Source organism: Nicotiana tabacum, unplaced genomic scaffold (genome assembly GCF_000715075.1).
Source record: "Nicotiana tabacum cultivar K326 unplaced genomic scaffold, ASM71507v2 Un00084, whole genome shotgun sequence".
Taxonomy (NCBI): domain Eukaryota; kingdom Viridiplantae; phylum Streptophyta; class Magnoliopsida; order Solanales; family Solanaceae; genus Nicotiana; species Nicotiana tabacum.
Window position 1 is genome coordinate 27,194 of NW_027438322.1, and position 22,476 is coordinate 49,669.

The following is a 22,476-nucleotide window of genomic DNA, read 5'->3' on the forward strand; positions in this document are numbered from 1 at the left end:
GAATAGGTTAATTATGTCATTTATGATTTGTGTGCAAAAGTTTAGGTCAAACGGACTTGATTCGATAGGTTTCAGCATCGAATGTAGAAGTTGGAAATTTCATAATAGACTAAAGTTCAAGTGAGTTCGCACAAGACCCAACTTTAAATGAGCATAACTATCATGATACAAATTGTTATATGGTGTATTACCTATAAAATTTCATTGAGTCTAGTTTCTAACGCTTCAAACGGTTCGTCATTTGGACATTTCTACAAGAAGTTATGACCAAATTACCAAAGGCTGGAGAAATGCGATTCTGCGACCAATTTTGCGATCGCAGAACCATTATGCGATGGCAGAAGTAGTTATGCAACCGCAAAATGGTCGCAAACCTGTCCAGGGAAGCCCATTTCTTGGCATCGATTTTACGGTACATTATGCGACCCGCATACCCATTCTGCGGTCCATTATGCGACTGCAGACCTGCTTTCGGGGGGTTAATGTTTCTATTTTCATAATCCAATCCCATTTTAATAAATAGGCTTTGGGACTCATTTTGGAGCACAAATATGACATTTTTAGAGAGAAGTGAGAGTGTTCAAGAGAGAGAAAGAAGCTCAATTGCTTTGTTCATCAAGATCTTGTTCAAGCTTTGAAATCCAACAAGGAAATATCACAATATCTTCACCCAAGAGGTAAAGTTCTAACCCCTAGTCTTCAATTTCGAGTTTGGGTAAAGATGGTGATTAAGAGTATGATTCTTGGGTGTAATAGTATTATCTATACATATCAATAAGGTTTATGGAAAGATTTTTGAGTTCAAATGGGTAAAGATTGGATTGAAAATGGTAGAAATCTTCAAAGACTTTAATTGAGGATTTGAAGGTCGAGTTGATGTCGAAATTTGGTGAAATTTGTATGGTTGGGCTCGTGGTTGGATGGGCGTTCAGATTTTGTAACATTTGTCGGGTTCCAAGACGTGGGCCCCACGGGCAAGTTTTGAGTGTAATTTCGAATTTTGTGGAAAAATTAGTATTTTGATATGGAATTAATTCCTATAATTTTTGTGAGCTGAATCAAATTAAATGTGACTAGATTCGAGAAGTTTGGAAGTTGATACACGCATAATGGAATTTCTGGAGCATTGCATAGCTTGCTCGACATTGGATTTGGCTTGTTCGAGGTAAGTAACTCTTCTAATCTTGGAGTTGAGGGTATGAACCCTAAATATATATATTTCATGAATTGTTGGGAGGTGACGCACATGCTAGATGACGGACGTGTGGGCGTGCACTATAGAAATTGTGACGTAACTGTTTCTGTGGAATTTTTTAGTTAAATGATTTTGGCATTTTCCATGCGATTTTATCAGTTAAAGAAATTGAGCTGAAAAGTATTATTGGGACCCACAGAGGTCATATTGTTGTGAAATATTTATTTTAAATTGAAAATTCATACTTAGTCATATTTATTTCATTGCATATCATATCTCAGACTCTGTTGTTATTTACTGATATATCATATCATCATTTTTGGACTATTGTCATGACATTGTGAGCTCATGAGAGAGAGACTGGAGAGATTGATGACTGAGGGAGGCCGATGGCCTGATTGTGAGGATACTTTTGGGATTGGGCTGCACGCCGCAATAGGCCGTGTTGGCTTTATATATATTATACTATTGCACGTGAATGTCCGTGAGGATCCAGGTATAGATACCATAGCACGTGAGTTATCCGCGTAGTACGTGAGTTGTCCGTGCAGATCTGGGTATTGATATCATAACGCGTGAGTTGTCCGCGTAGCACGTGAGTTGTCTGTGCGGATCCAGGCATTGATACCATAGCACGTGAGTTGTCCGCGTAGCACGTGAGTTGACCGTGCGGACCCAGGGATTGATATTATGGCACGTGAGTTGTCCGTGCAACACGTGAGTTGTCCGTGCTTATTGAGCTTGGGCTGTAGGAGCCCCTCATGAGTCTGTACACACCCCCAGTGAGCGCAGTCGACTATCAATAGGGATCCGGCTGCACGCCGCAGCAAGTATTATATAGCGTTGAGTGATTGAGTGTGCTGAACATAGTGAGAGAGAATGCGAGATAGTGAGATTGACTACTCTGAGAGTGTGAGTACATGAGTACAATATCTGAGATACGTTGCATTGGCATTCACATATGACATATATGCATAGAGATGTGTTTTCCTCATGCTGTACGATATCACATTATTCATGATTTCTCACGCATGTTGACAGATGGGCATAGTGATGCATTTGTTTTACATTGGTTATCTGGAAAGAAAATGAGATATTTTATTTATTATTGAAATAATTTTTGGAAATATTATTGTTCTCAAATTATTCATATTTTTGGCAACTTTGGAAAACGATTTGGGTTTTCACTGATATATTTGAAAGGAAGAACTATTATTTATGAAATCATGATTTGGCTGAGCATTTTATCTTTGTATTTCTTCTGGTATTATTTGCTTTATGTTGTTATGGAATGTTATGGACTAGTAGTTTTGGACCCGACCTTGGTAGAAGCTCGTCGCTGCTTTCAACCTACGGCTAGATTTGTTACTTATTTAGTACATGGGGTCGGTTGTACTGAAACTACACTTCTGCACATTGCGTGAAAATATTGGTTACCGTTGTTGCTGTTCTCGATGGTTGCAGGATTTGAAGATGTACCTGCATTCCTGTTGTAGCTGCATCTTGTTCAAGGTAGTCTTAGATTTATAAAAGTTCTGTTTATGTATTATTCAAACAGACTATGTATTTATTTCATTTCCGCTTTGTATACTCTATTCTTAGAAGCTCATAATTTGTACTACCAGTTCTTGGGGAGATATATTGGTTTTAGATATTTTTAATTTATTAATTTCATTGGGATTGAATAGATGGAAATTGGCTTACCTAACGGGTTGGGTTAGGTGCCATCACGACTAGTGGGATTTCGGGTCGTGATAGATGTTTTGCCCGAGGGGTTTTTTATGATTTAATCATTTTTGCTCACCTTTGCATTTAGCCTCTGTTTGAAAACTGTTGAAAAAAATCTTTAAATGATTTTTACTGAAACTGGGTTTAAATGAGGTGTTTTGATTCAAATCCTGATTTTTAAGCATGTAGTATTTTACTGAGATTTCATGATATGAACTTTATATTCTTTATTGCTCATCACTACTGATCAGTCTTTATTTATTGTTGTTACTTACTGAGTTGGCATACTCACATTACTCCCTGCTCCTTGTGTGCAGATCCAGATGTAGCTGGACACGGTAGTGGTTGTTGATCATTCTGGTTGCAGATTTTCTAGGAAATAGCAAGGTAGCTGCTTGGCGATCGCAGCCCCTGCTCTTCTCTCTCTTATCTTCCTTTTGTTGTAATTAACTATTTTCTAGGCTGAGTTAGTCTTGATAATGTTAGACAGATTGTAGTAGATGCTCATGACTAGTGACACCCCGATGTCGGGCTTTTCTTTTTCGCATTTTTGTTTTGATTTGAACTCCTTTACAAAGGTTTTTACGCTAAATAGACTTGAAATTATCCTTGAAATGAAAATATTGGTTTGTTTTGGAATGAGTCGGCTTGCCTAGTTCCACGATAGGCGCCATCACGACAGGTTAGGTTTTTGGGTCGTGACAATAAACTTGTAATATTATAGAGAAAAAGTAAGGTACGAGGTGATATTATTATATAAAAAGGTAGGGTATAGGATAAAATATAATTATTTAATAATAAAAAAGGACAACATGAGAGAAAATAAATAAGGAAACGATGCGAACACACCAAATCGATCGTTCCATAAAGTGACATTTTTCATTATTACGTAACGATGGAGTTAAACGATATGATACAATAAAATTTAAGTAACAATCAAAATAAATATTTTATTTAAAAAAATAATATGATACAATACAACAAGTAACAATCATCCAAACACGTTGTTATTGATACACATTTAATTATCTATAATACAACTAGAGGATTTAAAACAAAATACGAGGGCCCTTCATCGGATAAAATATGAATTAATATAGGTCTAACTATGACACCATGATTAGAAATTGACCTTGAATCTTCTCTTAAATCCAAAAGTTAACTTACAGTGAGGATTACTCAAAACCATTGTAGCACTCTAACATAACATGTTTGTGTAATTATGTTTCCACCTTCCTGAGCCGAGGATCTTTCGAAAATAGCCTCTCTGCCCTATCGGGCTAGGAGTAAGGTCTGCGTACTCACTACCCTCTCCAGACCCTACTTGTGAGATTTTACTAGGTTGTTGTTGTTGTTTTCAAGTTTAATTTCTAATTTCATTAATTATTATGTGTGAAGAGGAGTTTTGAAGCAATGATAAAATTGTCACCGTGTGACCTATAATAGGTCACGAGTTCGAGTACTCACTACGCCCGGGCTAGGAGTAAGGTCTACGTACTCACTACCCTCTCCAAACCGTACTTGTGAGATTTTACTGGGTTGTTGTTGTTGTTTTCAAGTTTAATTTCTAATTTCATTAATTATTATGTATGAAGGGGAGTCTTGAAACGACGCTAAAATTGTCACCGTGTGACCTATAATAGGTCACGAGTTCGAATCGTTTAAGCAGCCACTAGTGCTTGCATTAGGGTAGGCTGTCTAACGACACATCTCTTGGGATGTGGCTCTTCTCCGCAGGGGCATATCTATCTTAAAGGGTATGGGTTCACGTGCATCCATACTCCTTTCCTTAAACCATGTATAACAATATTATATTTTTTAAAAATTACTTAAATATATGTGCGTGCACCCATATTTAAAGACTTCAATGGTGTAATAATTATTGGGTGAACCTCTACAAGTGAAATTGGCGGTCCAAATCTCACTTCGAACGATCTTATTTTTGGCACAGAGTATAACAAAAATATAATTTTAAATTTATAATTTCAAAAAGTGTAGTGGGTTCATTGTAAGAGACTGAAGTTAAACTTGTCTAATGTAAATTCTAGATCTACCTATTTACAGTAGTGCACCTATTATCTTGGAATTCTTGATATGCCTCTGTATCCCCGGAGCCTGCATGAATGCGGAATAATTTTTGCACCGGGCTACTTTTTAAATTCATTATTGTTTATGAAGTCTTCAACAAATGTTGATGTGATTCTGCGTTCTTTTAGGGAAAATGACATTGTATAGCAGCTCTCAAAATAATAACCAAAAAATATATTTTTTTTGTATATATATACATATTGTATGTTATGTACAAAAATTATATTAATTTTATACATTGTTTTAGCTACCAAATATATATAATTTTTAGCGCTGGCAAAAAGTGATAATAGCTTTTCTTTTACCAGCTCTGCTTGTCACCAAAAAATAACGAGTAGATAAATTTAGTGGGCCAACAACTATGCGAAGTAAATTATTGCACCATAGTTGTTGGTAATTTTGAAATTTGGAGATATATCAATTACTAGGAGCATTTTCCTTTCTTTTGGGGGAATAACTAGTTACTGAAAATTCATGAACACGAGGAACATGTTTATTGAGCCACTAAATTTATCTACTCTTTCTTTTTTCTTTTTCTTTTTTTGCTTCAAAAGATAAGTAAAAGATTTTCCACTCTTATTTCATTTCATTGCCTATAAATAGCTCTATTGTGTTAGTGTTCATTCACAACTCTGAATTGCAATCTTTCTTATTATTATTATTAATACCTATATCTTCTTTACTCATTCAAAGAAACTATGGCTCGCTCCTTGTGCTTCATGGCATTTGCAGTCTTGGCAATGATGCTCTTTGTTGCCTATGGTTTGTCTCCTTTAATTTGTTGCTCTAAAACCTAATACAAATTAATGGAAATTAATTATGCGAAGTTTAATTCTATTTCTTGCCATCCAGTCGCTTAAGTACGTAAGTTATTTATTTTAAACAAAAAAGCCTCCTTATAATGGTGTCTGCATCTAACTCTGGGTTAATTTATTAAAATGAATTTAAGTTATAATTTTCTTATCAGTTTTCCAAGTAAAATTTGTTTGACAAGTTTAACTTATATACTCCGATAGTGTACCAATAGTGTAATATTTCTTTACACTATTATGTTTATGTTATATATAGTAATATTTCACTTGCCTTTTTTTTTTCTTTTTTTTTATGGATCGTTATCTGTATATACCTAATACTATAATTATAATTATTTCTGTACATTATCATGTCTCTGTTATATGTGATAACATTCCGCTTGCCTTATTTTGTTATTTTTTAAGGAGCGCTACCTGTAAATATCTTTTGGGAGAGACCTAATATTATAAATTAATACTATTAGTGTGTATATGTTAAATACCTCATAAAATTTTCAAGTGTTGTTTTTTCTTTTAGATGTACTTATAAGTGCTATTTCAATGATTGTAGAGGTGCAAGCTCAGAGTACTTGCAAAGCAGAAAGCAATACATTCCCTGGAATATGCATTACCAAACCACCATGCAGAAAAGCTTGTCTCAGTGAGGGATTTACTGATGGAAAATGTAGCAAAATTCTCAGAAGGTGCATTTGCTATAAGCCATGCGTATTTGATGAGAAGATGACCAAAACAGGAGCTGAAACTTTGGCTGAGGAAGCAAAAACTTTGGCTGCAGCTTTGCTTGAAGAAGAGATAATGGATAACTAATTAGAGATTAGAAGAAAGGATTAATTCAGTATCACACATAATAAAGTTGCTGCCTTTCTTAAAAGGATAGCTAACGTTGTGTTTTAATTGGCTTTTAGTAGCCTTTTGTTACACCTTAAATAAGTGTGGCACGTTAATCCTTTGTGCAATCTTGCACTATGTTTATTTGTGTACTTTTAATGAAAATGACCTTCTATGGTCTTTGTTTATATTATCCATTTTGATAGCTTTCCCTTTTGTTATTTTCTCCTTTTTTTTATAATCTTTTATTGTAGTAGGTACGAGGGGAGATTTGGAGCAGCAGTAAAGTTGTCTCTGTATAGATCAGGGTTCGAACTGTGAAAATAATTACTAATGCTTAATTAGGATAGGCTGTATATATTGGGTGCAACCCTTCCCCGTACCTTGAGTGAACGCGAGATACCCTGTGCACCAAACTGCCATAGAGATAATTTGGGCGCAATCTCAAGAACAGAAATTTTTTAAGAAAAGTTGAAGTTAACTATTAGGAAAAACAAGAAAAATAAAAAAGGAACTCAATACTAAGAGACTAATGAAAGAAATAGCAAACAAGCACACTGATATTAATTTTGTTATAAGGAGAAACAACAAAAAGTGTAAAGTCTTGCATCATCAATGTTTGTTAACCAAGTAAAACTTTTATTTGGCTCCCAGTTTTGCGCCGCAGATTAATCTATCTGTACCCATTTTTTTAAAAATATTTAACTGATATCAATTTTTTAGTAACATCATATACATACATTCTTTCTTCGTCTTCACGGTTGCTTTCTTCTTTTTTGTGTTTAAGGTTTCTTTTCTTCTTAGTTGCAAAATGGGTATGTTAAATTTGTTGTGTTTTAACAATTTGATGGTTGAAATTTGCTCTTTATGATATTTTAAAGTTATGTTTCAAATTTGAACTCATTTGGAGTAGATTTAGGTATTAAATCGTGTGTTGAATTGTTAAAATTCGAAGAACAAGTTTATGTTTTATAACTTTAGATTGTGAATGTGATTTTGAATCTGAAGTTGTCTTATGTTGTATTGAAAAATAAAACTATTTAAGATTTCAGATTTTGAATCTGATTTGAACTACTTAAGATTCGAATCTCTGAAGTTGCAATTGAAAGACAGAAGAATTTCATATTTGATTTTTGAAATTGCACTGAAGAGATTGAATTACGTCAAATTCGAACGGGTTTGCGAATATTTGTATGATGTGTTGACCCCAAAATTTGGTATATATGCAAATGCCCTGATAACCAAAGCAATGAAAAAGCCATTAACTATTTAAGTTATCATATAATTCATAAGTGTAACTTTTTTAAATATTATTTTAGAACCAAACGTTTTTATTTTTGGTAATTCACAAATATTATTAATTACCAAATAAGCAAATTACAGCATATAGAGGCCAACTCAGCCTATATACAACTTTATCCTGAGTTCATAATCTCGAATGACTAGTTTACACGTCAAAACACTATTACCATTACTACCTGCAGAAGCTTATTTTGCAGAACTAACTTGAGTTTTCCAACAGCTCGTACATTGCAAAGATAGGCTACCTCTCTAATGATGCTTTGCCTGTCCCTATGTATCTTAATGAATACTCTTTGGTTTCTTTTATTCCATATACTATACAGAACTTCAGCAAAACAAGTCGCATAAGGTGGCGTTGAATAGACTTCTTCTTAGCTTTCTCCACAAACCAGAAAACTAGTTGAGCCCACGTCTCTAGTTAGACCTGCATTTGTAACTAGTCGACGATATATTTCCATATCCCAGAGGTGAAAGTGCATTCGCAGAATAAATAGGCATGAGTCTCTGGATGTAGTTTACAAAAGACATACATTGGATCCACATTGATGTTCTATTTGAGCAACCTGTCAGTTGTCATCATTCTTTCCTGTATGATCAACCACATGGAAAAAATTACTTTAGGTCTAGCTAAGTTCTTGAACATGATTGCTTTCCACTCGACTTTTAGTAATGATCCAAGATTCTGCAAAATAATTGCTTGATCACACTGCAATTGCCACTTCCTCCATGCAGTTGAGGACTAGGGCCAACGACAGTCAAAATATTTTGAACCATTCATCTTGCTTGCTTAGACACTTTGATAGTAGTTATAGGTTGCCCTTTTATATGATACATATGCACCCATTTGATCCATAGTCGATCTTCTTTTGTTGTTAGGTCCCATTGCAGTTTGAGAATGGCTGCTTTATTCCAACTTTTGAGATTCAATATGTTTAGTCCACCAGTACTCTTAGCTTGGCAAACTTTCTCCCAAGATATCAAAGCTCGCTTGGTAGTGACATTAGTACCTGACCACATGAAGCTTCTGCAGTAGGCTTCAATGAGTTTGATCACCTTAGAAGACATTAGAAATATTTGAGATCAGCAAGATTGTACTCCAAAAAGTGCATATCTAATTAGTTGCACTCTTCCTGCATATGACAAATTTCTTGTAGTCCGGGAGGATATTTTGGTTATAATTTTGTCAATCAGAGGTTAACATTATGTCACCTTCATCTTCTTAGTAGTAAGTGATACTCCCAAGTATCTAAATGGTAGGTCACCTTTCACATAGCCTAGTTGCTGAAGAATAAGAGCTTCTTCTATAGTGTCCACTCCACCAAAATATACAGAACTTTTGTTTAGATTAGCTTTTAGTCCAGATGCTGTGGAGAACTGATCAAAGCATAGTTGTAACAATGCCACAGACTGATTGTCTCCTCTAGCAAATAATAGAAGATCATCAGCAAAACTCAAATGTATAATGCCTAATTTATTACACTTTGGATGAAAATGGAAGTGCCTATTATTCGTCGGGTCTGTGAGAAGCCTACTCAGATATTCTATGGATAAAGAAAATAAGAATAGGGGCACATGGTCACCCTGTCTGAGGCCCTAAGTAGCAGGAAATGGTTTGGTTAGTTCTCCATTTATCAGGATGGAATAACTAACACTATGGAGATATGATGATATCCATTGGGTGAATTTATGAGGGAAACCCATACCATACATGACTTGTAGCACAAAGCTTCATTTTGCACTGCCATATGCCTTTTGTAGATTTATCTTGATCATGCATCTAGGTGATATGTGCTTTTATGAGTAGGCCTTAATCAGCTCATGTGCCAGGATGCTATTGTCAGCCCTTTTCCTTCCTGGAATGAAGCCAGTCTAAGCACCGTCAATCAAGGATCCCATTAGCTTCTGCAGCCTTAAATCTAAGATTTTGGAGATGATCTTATACAATATAGAATAGCAGGAGATATGTATGTAGTCCTTGATGGTAGTAGGGTTGGTGATCTTAGGCAATAGTGTAGCTGTAGTACAGTTAATGGCCTTAGGCAGCACACCAGTAACAAAGAACTCAGATATTGCTTCATATACATCCTCCTTAATAATCCCCTATGTTTCTTGAAGAAAACAATTGTACACCCATTGATGTTTGCGGCTTTGTCATTACCAATAGTATGCAAACAATCATTTACTTCTTGCTTAGATTTATCCTTAACAATCTCCACTGCTTGTTGGTGATTTAGTTGAGGGGCCGTTATTAGTATTTGAATATTTACAGCAGGTAAAGATGTAGCAGCAGTTCCCATAAGAGACTTATAGAAATCAACAATCTCTTTCTTGATACTCTTAGGCTCAGCTAAGACTGCACCATTTAGAGCTGTTAGAGTTGTAATGTTTTTCCCGCTTGCTCTGTCTTTCATCATAGTAAAGAAATATGTATTGTTTCCATCTCCTACATCAATTCAGCGAGCTCTGAATTTTTGTTGAAGTATCTTTTCTTCTATAAGTGACCAATTCTCTAATCGAATCCTAGCATCCTTCTCCATAATCCTTAGATGATAAGAGTAGTCTCTATTCATTTCTTATTGGATGTCAATCAAGTCTTTCCTTGCTTGGTCTATTTTTGGTGCCACATTCTTGAAATCTCTGGTATTTAAACTCTTAAAGTTAGACTTCATAGCTTTCAGCATGTACCAGATAGTAGCTAACTTGCAAGAATGTTGGGCACCATGCCATCCTTCAGTAACTATTCTCTGGAACTCAAGTTCAGCCCAAACATTTAGAAACCTAAAAGGCACTTTTATATTACTATTTCTTCTTTGAAACTTTAACATGAGTGGTGTATGATCTGAAATGAATGGATCCTCATCTTCAACTGTTAGATGACCAAGGTTCAGCATCCAATCATGTCACGACCCAAAAATTCAATCTGTCGTGATGACGCCTATCATCCAACAAGTATAACATGTGGCTAAAAGTAGTGATGAGCTTGCACAATACAGTCCACATACAGAATTAACAGTACGAAAATTTATAGAAATTATGACAAGAATATCATAGAGAATTCATAAACTGCAAGTAACACTGCAGGAATTTAGACATGCTTCCAGGTTTAACAGTTAAGCTCAATACAGGAAAAATATGTCATGTCGGGATGATATGAGGAATATGACATCTCTATATGTACATGCCAATATGCATGTAGTATGTGATACAACACAATGAAAGCCTCACGTACTCACACTCTCAGAGTACTCAACCTGAATGTCTCAGTTCTCACTCATCATACTCAATCACTCAGTACTGTACAGGGCAGATCCAGCCCGAATCAAATATCATGAATCAATAGCAACTGCGCTCACTATGGGTGTGCAAACTCCGGTGGGGCAGATCCAACCCAAGCGCTATAATTGTCACGACCCTGAATTCCCACTTTCGGGACCATGATGGCGCCTAACATTTCACTTGCTAGGCAACCTAACATTAGAGTAATTTCTTTTGCCAATTTTAAACACTTCGGAAAATTAAATCAATTAAATATAAATGAAACCAAAAATGAAGTACAAGTAGCAAAATAACCCAATTATCTAGTACACCACGGATTTGGAGTCACCATTATACAAGCTTTTAAACACTCTACAAATAGGGTCTGAAATAAGTACAATTGTCTCGAATGAAATAAACAGTAAATAGGGAAAGAGGGAAGGGGACTTCAAGGTCTGCGGACGCCAGCAGATCTACCTCGAGTCTCCAAATAAGTTACTTCGAGCTGATGCGCCTCACAGATGTCATGCCCCATTTTTTCATGAAAGCGAGTTTTGATGTTGTGAAAACTCCTTTTGGATGGGAGATATATAGTTAAAAGAAGAAGATTCGCCACCTAACGATTTTTGAGGTGCATTAGGGCACCTATTATGTAGATAACTCTATTTGACTAGTCAACGCCACCAAAGATGGGGTAAGGGCTCAAATTACCTCAAAGAGAATGTATTAGGCACTCTTCGAGGTCCACAACTATGGGTCCCGACCAAACTTAAGATTATGCGGATTATAATTAGGCAAGATAAACAAAGAGAGCAAAAGGCAAAGAAATTTATTATAACACAATGAGAAATAAGGATTACAACAATATAACTATGACGGTCTATGTTAGACGGCTAAATGTATAAAGAAGGGGGGATCCTAAGTTTTTTAGCCTAAAGGATCACCCAGTGCAACATAAATAATACTTCGCAACTCCCTTGAAGAAGGAAATTACTCATATTATTCAGCGGGGATAGACTATCATCTCCTGCTATCCGATTACTATGTTTAGAATTGTTTATTTAAGCGCTCTAATTTAATTCTATGTCGTGCCCTATGCGTGCACTGCATGTCCCTTACCTATGGTCCAGGAGGCATTGCAACTCTATTTAGGCTGGTTCTAGACTTTTCTTAGGTTTCTCAAAATGATAAAACTAGGCGACATACAAAACACGTTGGACTTCATGTAAAGGAAATTAAGGGCTCAAGTTAGCCTCCACACTTAGACAACAAATGCAGGCAAACAAGTTCTAACACTAGGCATTAGACAGTTTCAGAATTGAGGTGAATTAAAGCCATTTGGGCCCTATAGACATGGTTTCTATATGACCTAGGATTCAAATACGCAGGCAGTTTCAGATGCAAGGTGCCACTTTAAACTTATAGACATGATTTCCAAACAACTATACAATTTAGGGGTATTTGGTATTGCATGCTGATTATTGAAATTACAGGTTATAAGAGATTAAACCTATAGACATGATCTCCAGGTGATTTACGCAGTAGTTGGCAGTGATAACCATTGGAAATATTCAGAATTACTCAGCTTGATCCTATGGGCATGCTTTCTAATAGTGGCATGGCTAAGCAATGAAACAGTGTTTGAAAGTTCAGTATTAACACTTTAAAGCGAGTGGTAATACCCTATAGGCAGGATTTCTAACGATTAACGATTGAAACTGATTTTTTATACTTAGCCCATATAGGTATGTTTTCTAGGTGAGCAATACGATAACAATAGAAAATTAACCAATTAAAATCCTATAGGCATGGTATCTAATGAATATGATGCGGTTATGCGAATTGAAAGAATGGTCATTGACATTTTATTTCCTATAGGCATGTTGTCTAGTAGTAGACATAGGAATAAATAAAGTACTTATGCTTTGATAGTAGGCATGTTGTGTGAGTTTGTGATTTTCCTAATGGAATGATTTCTACCAGTGCATATGGAAATTGAATGGCATAGATAGCAGGTTGGATAACAAGTAGATCATACGAACCCTATAGGCATGTTTTCTACTCTTTTATGCAACATTAGAGTATACCTTGTTTCCCCAATTTCACCAACGCCCTAATTGTTTGTTACAAAATTATTACAGACCCAATGATGAATTTAACTACAAAATATTATACAAGCAGCAATAGTAGACCTATAGCAGGCCCAAAAAGAGATACCCAGTATTGGCTGGGCCTTCAACAAACTCCTTCTTCACCAATAACATACTCGGATCCCAACAGGGAACTATATCCATCAACACAACCCAGAAACTATAAGGGGAACTCAAACCAAACCAATAGTCACATATTCACCATATGACCCAAACATTGAATTACACAGAAATCACTTAAACAACCTAATATGCAGATTCAGTAGATAGAATGAGGAAAGAACTGAGTGTCAGAGACAGCTAAAGTCTTAGTAGTAAAGAGAGTGGCCAGAGAACCCAAAATTCTAGTGTGTCAGAGTTTACAAGGATCTCAAATGGACCCCAAGCAGTGCTCACACTAGGGAGGTCAATGGTGAAAGTCTTGGTGGCCTTGGCTTTCAGCCGGCCAAGACAGATAGATTCAGAATAGTGTAGCTAACCAATGAGAGTGAGAGAACCATGATTAAGGGACAGAACTTGGAGGGACACACTTGTATTTTAGAAAGCAGACATAGCAAAGTTGCCTAAAACACAGAACATGCTAGTTAAGAGGGTCAACAAGACTTACAGGCAGGTTGCTATTAATGGTTTAACACTTAGCAAGAAGTAACATATTGGCAGAAAACACATTGAGGGAGTTAGAGGAGAATCATGTTTTCTGAGATTATAAGATTAACATACAGAAGTGCATAATACCAAATAGGTCTAAGTAAGGCACTAACTTAGAAAGTTTAAAGCTTAATGGTCCAAATTATTCTAAGTATCCATCATAAATCAAAAGACAGACATGTTAACTTACATGGTGAAGTAAAACAGTATCAAACATGGTAAGAAAACACAAATTAAGATAGCTACTCCAAAGTCTCAAATAATCACTAAAGGGATACGGAATCAAGTAATCCAAATACATGATGAGTGACACAATAGCAGCGGAGCAAGTCACACATTACAGATGTGAGGCAGTCATTGCAGAAATTCAAAGTAGAGTGGGAAAGCAAACTCATGTCAAACAGTAATGTAGACATTCAAGTACCAATATATTAGTCTAAATGAACTTAAGAGAGTCTAAATTATTCATGTGAAACATATTCAAATAACATATCTCAAAAACTGGAGATTTTAAGTAAAATGCCAAATGCTAAAGAGGCTCAAATCAGAATACGAGTGCAATGCTAGTAAAGTTACACATAGAGATGGCCTAAGAGCACATTTAGGTCATCAAATTCAGAGGCGTGAATATGCAGGACATGAACACAGAAGAATGAAACCGTAAAGACAAGAGACTTACCAGTTATCAGTTGAATAAACGAACAACAAGAAAGAACAAATTCCATAGTGCTCTGATGTCAACAGAGAGCAAGAACCCAGATTCTTTGTGCGTCAGAGTTCCCAAGGGCTTCAAATGAACCCCGGGTAGTGCTCGTACCAAGAAAAGTTGAAAATCAAATTCCGGTGGCCTTGGCTTTCAGGAGGCCAAGAATCAGAGTATAAAACAAGAGAATAAGAGAACAATAGAGTAATCGCTTCGATTTTTAGTGAATCCGGGTGATTAAAATCTATTTCAAAGGGGAAAGGGGAGAAGTTTATATAGTGGTAGAAATCAAACAAACAAATCAAGAAAACACTGTAAAATCAACATAAATAAGGAAATAATAACATGCGGAGTCAGTAAAAGTAAGATTAGAGAAAAATTAGGTAAGCTCTAGTTGACAGAAATCGAAAATTGGCTGGAGATCTTGGCTAATCGGACCCATATAGCCTTGATATAAATGTATCTAGACGGAATACCGTCTAGATCTTAAAGATTAAAGACGAATTCCACATGATTCCACGTCTGGTACTTTCCAAAAATAGGCAAGTACTAAGTAATACCAAAATCGTGTAAGTAACATGAAGATGGAGCATATATAGATGGCAAATTGTAAGAGGATTCCATATTAAGGTCGGAATCGGAGATAATTGGGGGTGTGACGACTAGGGTTCGTAAAGGAGAAGGGTGTGACAGAGAATAGAGGCCGCTGTCTTTTAGGAAATGGGGATTAGGGTTTGGGCGAGGGGATATAAGAAGAATGGGGAGGAGTGTTGTGAGCCGTTGATCGCTTTTGATTAACGGCTGGGATTTAAGAAGAGTTGGTTCAGGTTTATTGGACAGGATTGGGGATAAAAGGGTCATTTGGATTGGTCTTGGGGATTGGGCCAAGGATTTGGGGCTTGTCTAGTCCGAAATTAATCCTAATTTTGGGCCAGATTTTAAAAATAGGAAATTAAGGTAAAAATAATTTAAATAAAATAATTAAATAAATTATAAAAATGATATTTATGCAAATTAATATTTTAAAATAATAGTAGAAGATTATAAGAATGTAAGATATTATTTTGACCTTGAATAAAATGATGAATGAAATAAAATTGCAAGATACAGGCTATTATTGCAAGATTGTGCAAATGGTCTAAAAATACTAATGTAATTATAAAAAATAGAGTAAAATATCTGAAGCAAGTATTATAGATGCAAAATAATAATTTTAGGTAATTATGTCATCAAAAAATAATTGAAAGGAGTAATTAATAAATATTCAAGTAATTTAAATGTAGGAAAATCAATTTTAAAGCTCTGAAAATTATGAAAAATTATAGAAAAATGCTTGTATGGATTTGTAACTAAATAATGATGAGAAAAAAAAAATGATGTTTTGGAAGTATATATATTATTTGAGAAAATATGAGGGCAAAATTGTGTAACAACGGCTGCCCCTCTTTACCCGGGAATGATGAAAGAATTGTCGGGTAAAGAAAATGATGACCAATTTTGACCGAATAGAATGAGGAATGATGTGATTTGAAAAAATGGAGGCCGAACCCTGGTTCCTGAGTTGTCTACATATCCCTAGTGTTATGGGAATCAGGCCGTGTATAGTTCCGGAGCCAACGGCGAACGAAACCGATGGAGTTGTTATAGGAATGGTCGTATGTTTCGGAGTGGGTTCCCTTGGATAGGATAGTATCGGATGAATTGTACGGAGTCATGAATGTGAATCTAAAACGTTATGAATGTATAACTAAGCGAGTATCTGAATGGTCATAGAGTAAAAGGTGGGTAATTATTGGTGGTCGGTTACGTTTGAAACAATTGAAGAACGTAAACGTTGTGAACGGAAACCGGAGCGAAGATTGCTCCCGTTTATAGAACGGTTACCTCCTAGATTACCTGCAAAACACGGTGCATGCGAATATATATATGGATTATTGTGAAAATTTAAAACGTGATGCAAATTCCCTTTGGACCATGAAGGTTGTCTTTGGACGGCGAGGATGATATCCTTAGACCATGATGTCCTGGGTCATGAAGCATATGACAAGGATTCGCAGGCCATGAAATGGTGTCCTCGGGCTATGAGCATGGTGCCTCTGGATGTGACGCCTTTGAATAATGATGTGCAATATTGAGAGATCCTCAGGTCATGGCATGGTGTCACCCGGCTATAAGGATGATGCCTTCAGACTATAACGCCTTTGGACAAGATGGCTATGTTTCAGCCCATGAAATGCAAAAATATGACCCTTGGTCACATGCGAAGATGAGACAAGACAAGGCTTAGTCTTGTGTAAGATGAGGGCAGTGCTTAGCCCTAGGTGAACAGAGGGATAGTGCTAAGTTTTAGGTATCATAGTGCATACAATATTTAATCTTATGCAAGGAAAGGCAATGCTCAGCCTAATGCAAGAAGAGGAGACAATGCTTAGTCTCGTGGAGACAGGGAGGCAATGCTTAGCCCCGTGCCAAAAGGGAAGACAATGCTTAGTTTTGTGCAGGGAAAGGCAGTGCTTAGCCTTCTATAAGAACAGGAGACAATGCTTAGTCTCGTGCAAAGAAGGGAGACAATGCTTAGTCTCATGCAAGGAAAGGCAGTGCTTAGCCTTATGTAATTGAGGAGGCAATGCTTAGCCTCATGCAAGAAGAAGAGACGATGCTTAGTCTCATACAGGGAAAGGCAGTGCTTAGCCTTATTCAACTAGGGAGGCAATGCTTAGACTCATGCAAGAAGAAGAGACAATGTTTAGTCTCATACAAAGAAGGGAGACAATGCTTAGTCTCATGCAAGGAAAGGCAATGCTTAGCCTTATGCAATTAGGGGAGACAATGCTTAGTCTCATGAAATTAGGGAGGCAATTCTTAGCCTCATGTAAGAAGAGGAGACAATGCTTAGTTTTATTCAAAGAAGGGAGAGAATGCTTAGTCTCATGCAAGGAAAGGAAGTGAGATGCTTAGCCTTATGCAATTGGGGAGGCAACGCTTAGTCTCTTGCAAGAAGAAGAGACAATTCTTAGTCTCATACAGGGAAAGGCAGTGCTTAGCCTTATGCAATTGGGGAAGAAATGCTTAGCCTCATGCAAGAAGAAGAGACAATGCTTAGTCTCATGCGAAGAAAGGCAATTCTTAGCCTTATGCAAGAGAACGATGAGTGATGGTGAGAAAGTAAAGTATTTCTTAGCTGGAGGTGTTTGCGCTAGGTAATTTTTTTTCATGAAGGTAGTGACTTGATGTATCTACGGATAATGTTGTTTTATCGTGCCTGCATCCAAAGAAAAATCATGAGTTTTGTGGGGGAAGGTTGGTTTGTGCTTTTGTCTTCTTGCTCGGCCTCTGCTCCCGTTTTGGGATCCTGTTCGAGTTACCCTGGGCAACATCTGGCTGTCATAGAAACAAAATTTTCGAAAAATATGCAATGCGTTTGATAAATACAGTCATTTGAAATGTAGTAGTATGCGATATCAAATAATTTAGATGAACCGATGACTGTGACACATTTTAGAGACATTGCGACCTCCTTGCCTTAGAATTTTGAGGTCCCCCTCAAAATTCTCCCCCTCAAAATTCTACCCCAGTTTAAATGCATACTTCTGACAATACTTTTGGTTGTTCCGCATATGACGAAGTTGGCTGAACTTGCGATCTTGCCCTAGTTTCTGATCATGGGGAAAATGAAAATTCTATTAAGATGTGACCGAACACACAGGGCTGCCTACGTATCCCCTCTTAAACGGGAATTATGTCAAGCATAGTTCACTTAAATCAAGTGTAGAAATTTAAACAATCCTAAACATAGTATCTCTTGATTGCGTCTGAGTTGATAGGTTTTGGTCAAATCTCTCCGTCCATTTCTACAAGTATGAGTGCTCCTCCTATTAGTACTCGATGAACTATGTAGGGACCTTGCCAGTTTGGTGAGAACTTCCCCTTGGCTTCGTCCTGATATGGGAAGATCTGCTTTAGCACTAACTGCCCCGGTGTGAATTGTCTCGGTCTGACCCTTTTGTTGAAAGTTCTTGCCATTCTATTTTGGTAGAGTTGACCGTGACATACCGTATTCATTTTCTTTCCATCAATGAGAGCCAATTGTTCATAGCAGCTATGTACCCGTTCCGCATCACTGAGCTCGGCTTCTTGTATAATTCTCAAAGAAGGGATTTCTACTTCGGTAGGAATAACTGCTTCAGTGCCATAAACCAATAGGTAGGGAGTTGCACCAATTGATGTGCGAACCGTGGTACGATACCCAAGCAGAGCGAATGGCAGCTTCTCGTGCCATTGTTTGTAATTATCTACCATTTTCCTTAGTATCTTCTTGATGTGTTTGTTGGCGGCTTCTACAGCTCCATTCATTTGCGGCCTGTATTATGTGGAATTCTTATGCTTGATCTCGAAAGTTTCACATATGGCCTTCATTAAATCACTTTTGAGATTGGCGGCATTGTCGGTGATGGTTGACCTTGGTATTCCAAACAAACAAATGATGCGATCCCGAAAAGAATCTACGACGACCTTCTTAGTTACGGCTTTGTAAGATGCGGCCTCATCCCACTTTGTGAAATAGTCTATGGCCACTAGAATGAACCTATGCCCATTTGAAGCAGTGGGTTCGATTGGACCGATGACATCCATGCCCCAAGCGGAAAAAGGCTAGGGTGCGCTTGTTGGATTTAGTTCAGTGGGTGGCACTCGTATCATATCAGCATGTATATGGCATTGGTGACATTTCTAAACATACTTGATGCAGTCTGCTTCCATAGTCACCCAGAAATACCCTACTCTTAGTATTTTCTTGGCTAAGATGAAGCCGTTCATGTGCGGTCCGCAAATTCCGACATGTATTTCCTCGAGCAATATGGATGCTTCCTTGGCATCGACGCACCATAGTAACCCCAAGTCGAGAGTTCTTCTGTACAAAATTCCTCCGCTTAGAAAGAAATGGTTGGCTAATCTTTGAAGCATGCGCTTCTGAGTGTGGGTAGAGTGCTCTGGATATTCTCCTTTTGCCAAATATTCCTTGATGTCATGGAACCACGGGTTTCCATTGCTCTCTTCTTCAACATGAGCATAATAAGCTGGCTGTTTATGAATTCCTATTGGGACAGGATCGATAAAGTTCTTGTCTGGGTGTAGTATTATGGAAGATAGAGGGGCCAATGCAACTGCGAACACATTTTGAGTTCTCGGAACATGTTTGAATTCTATCTTTGTGAACCTTTTGATCAGCTCTTGTACACAGTGCAAATATGGCAATATTTTTGTGTTCTTTGTAGCCCATTCTCCTAAAACCTAATGCACCAATAGATCGGAATCTCCAATTACCAACAGCTCCTGAATATTCATGTCAATGGCCAACCTGAGTCCCAAGATGCAAGCCTCATATTCTGCCATATTGTTGGTGCATAGAAACCTGAGTTTTGCAGATACCGGATAGTGTTGGCCGGTTTCTGATACGAAAACAACTTTGATACCTACTCCTTTGAAGTTTACTGCTCCATCGAAGAACATTCTCCAACCATCATATGCTTCAGTGATATCTTCTCCTATTAACGACACCTCCTCGTTGGGAAAATACGTTTTCAATGGTTTGTATTCTCCGTCTACTGCTTTTTCTGCCAGATGATCTGCCAATGCTTGTCCTTTGACTGCCTTCTAAGTTACATAAACAATGTCAAACTCGCTTAACAATATTTTCCACTTTGCTAACTTACCCATAGGCATGGGCTTTTGAATGATATATTTCAGTGGATCCATCCTCGATATGAGATATGTAGTGTATGCACAGAAATAATGCCTCAACTTCTGAGCTATCCATGTCCAAGCACAACAGGTGCGTTCCAGCAAAGAGTACCGACCTTCATAGGGTGTGAATTTCTTGCTCATATAGTATATATCCTGCTCCTTTCTTCCAGTTTCATCATGTTATCCCAAAACGCAACCGAAAGCTCCATTCAGTATAGACAAATAAAGTAGCAGTGGTCTTTCCAGCTCTGGTGGACCTGAACGGGCGGTTTGGATAAATACTCCTTGATTTTGTGGAAGGCATTCTGGCATTCTTAAGTCCAACTTGTTGTAGCATCTTTTCTCAGCATTTTGAAGATCGGCTTACATATCACTGTTGATTGTGCTATGAAGCGACTGATGTAATTAAGACACCCTAAAAAGCTCATCACATCTTTCTTATTCTTCGGAGGTGGCAAGTCCTGGATAGCTTTGACCTTTGACGGGTCTAACTCAATCCCTTGGCGGTTGACGATGAACCCTAATAATTTTCTAGCAGGGACTCCGAAGGCATACTTTGCGGGATTCAGTTTCAGATTGTACCTTCGAAGTCGATCAAAGAATTTCTTCAAATCTACTATGTGATATGTACTCCTTTTGGATTTGATGATGATGTCATCCACATACACCTCTATTTCCTTGTGTATCATGTCATGGAAAATAGTTATCATGGCTCTCACGTAGCTGGCTCCAGCATTCTTCAAACAAAACGACATCATTTTATAGCAGTACATTCCCCATGGTGTGATAAAGGCTGTCTTTTTGGCATCCTCTTCATCCATCCAGATCTGATGATACCCTACGAAGCAATCCACAAAGGACTGGAGTTCATGCTTCGCATAGTTGTCATGTGTATATTGGGCAATGGGAAATCATCTTTGGGACTCGCCCTGTTTAAGTCTCGGTAATCAACACACACTTTGACTTTCCCATCATTCTTCGGAACCGGCACAATGTTGGCCAACCAAGTTGGATATTCAACCACTCTAAGAACCTTGGCTTTGATTTGCTTGGTGACCTCCTCTTTTATCTTCAAACTCATGTCCGGCTTGAATTTTCGGAGCTTCTGCTTTACCTGTGGACATGTAGGATTAGTGGGTAATTTGTGAGCTACTATGGATGTGCTCAAACCCGCCATATCATCGTAGGACCATGCAAAGATATCTTCATATTCTTTTAGCAATCTGATGTACTCTTCTTTCTCTGACGGTGATAGATGAATGCTTATACGTGTTTCCTTGACCAGTTCGGAATCCCCTAAGTTAACTCCTTCCGTTTCGTCCAAATTAGACTTTGTCTTGTTTTCAAAATTTTCTGCTTCTCTAACAATTTCCTTAGGTATCATATCATCTTCCATGTCTTCTGAATCACTATCCTTATATTGCGTTGTCTCATTATATGTCACAGTCACAGGTTCATCGGGGTTGGTAATAATAATATTGTAAAAAGAAAAATGTACAAAATAATAGTAAATACGAAAAGTAGCAATGCATTAATTGAAATCTTTAAACGTTAACAAATGTTGCTCGCTGACTCGAGCAATTATTTCAAAGCAAAATACTGAAAATGTCTCAAATGCTTAAAAATAATAGATGCTAATCTCCCAAGCTAGCCAGGAACTCGATGGGCCTTGGATGGTGCAACAGTCCAGTTTTTGAGAACAACTCTTTTCCCCACGGTCTGAATGGTAAGGTCTTCCTCCTTCTCCTCCTCAACGATCGCACTGCAATCCATATCTTCTTCATCCAGAAGTAGTTTTCTCATACCAGCTAAGACCTCATCTTCTTCAGATCCCCACATTATATCAGCTTGATGAAATGTCTGGTGCAGAGGTAGTACTAGTTGTTCCAGCGGATAATAAGGACCACTCCATGGCAGCGACCAATCCTAGTACTCTTGCCAAGTATATTAATAACCGATCCCAAATGTTGTGCCATGATGCTGCGGTTGTACAGGATTGGTGATTCCTTAGAGGTTTTTGCTGAA

At 37.4% G+C, this 22,476-nt stretch overlaps 1 protein-coding gene across 1 annotated transcript; it reads left to right on the forward strand.

Annotated features, from left to right (window-relative positions):
* Window positions 1–5,614: 5,614 nt before the first annotated feature.
* Window positions 5,615–6,844, forward strand: LOC142178944 (defensin-like protein 1). The gene is made up of 2 exons (XM_075248762.1): window positions 5,615–5,773; window positions 6,374–6,844. Exons 1-2 carry the CDS (start codon window positions 5,710–5,712, stop codon window positions 6,628–6,630), a joined length of 321 nt encoding a protein of 106 aa, XP_075104863.1. The 5' UTR covers window positions 5,615–5,709; the 3' UTR covers window positions 6,631–6,844.
* The last annotated feature ends 15,632 nt before the right edge of the window (window positions 6,845–22,476 follow it).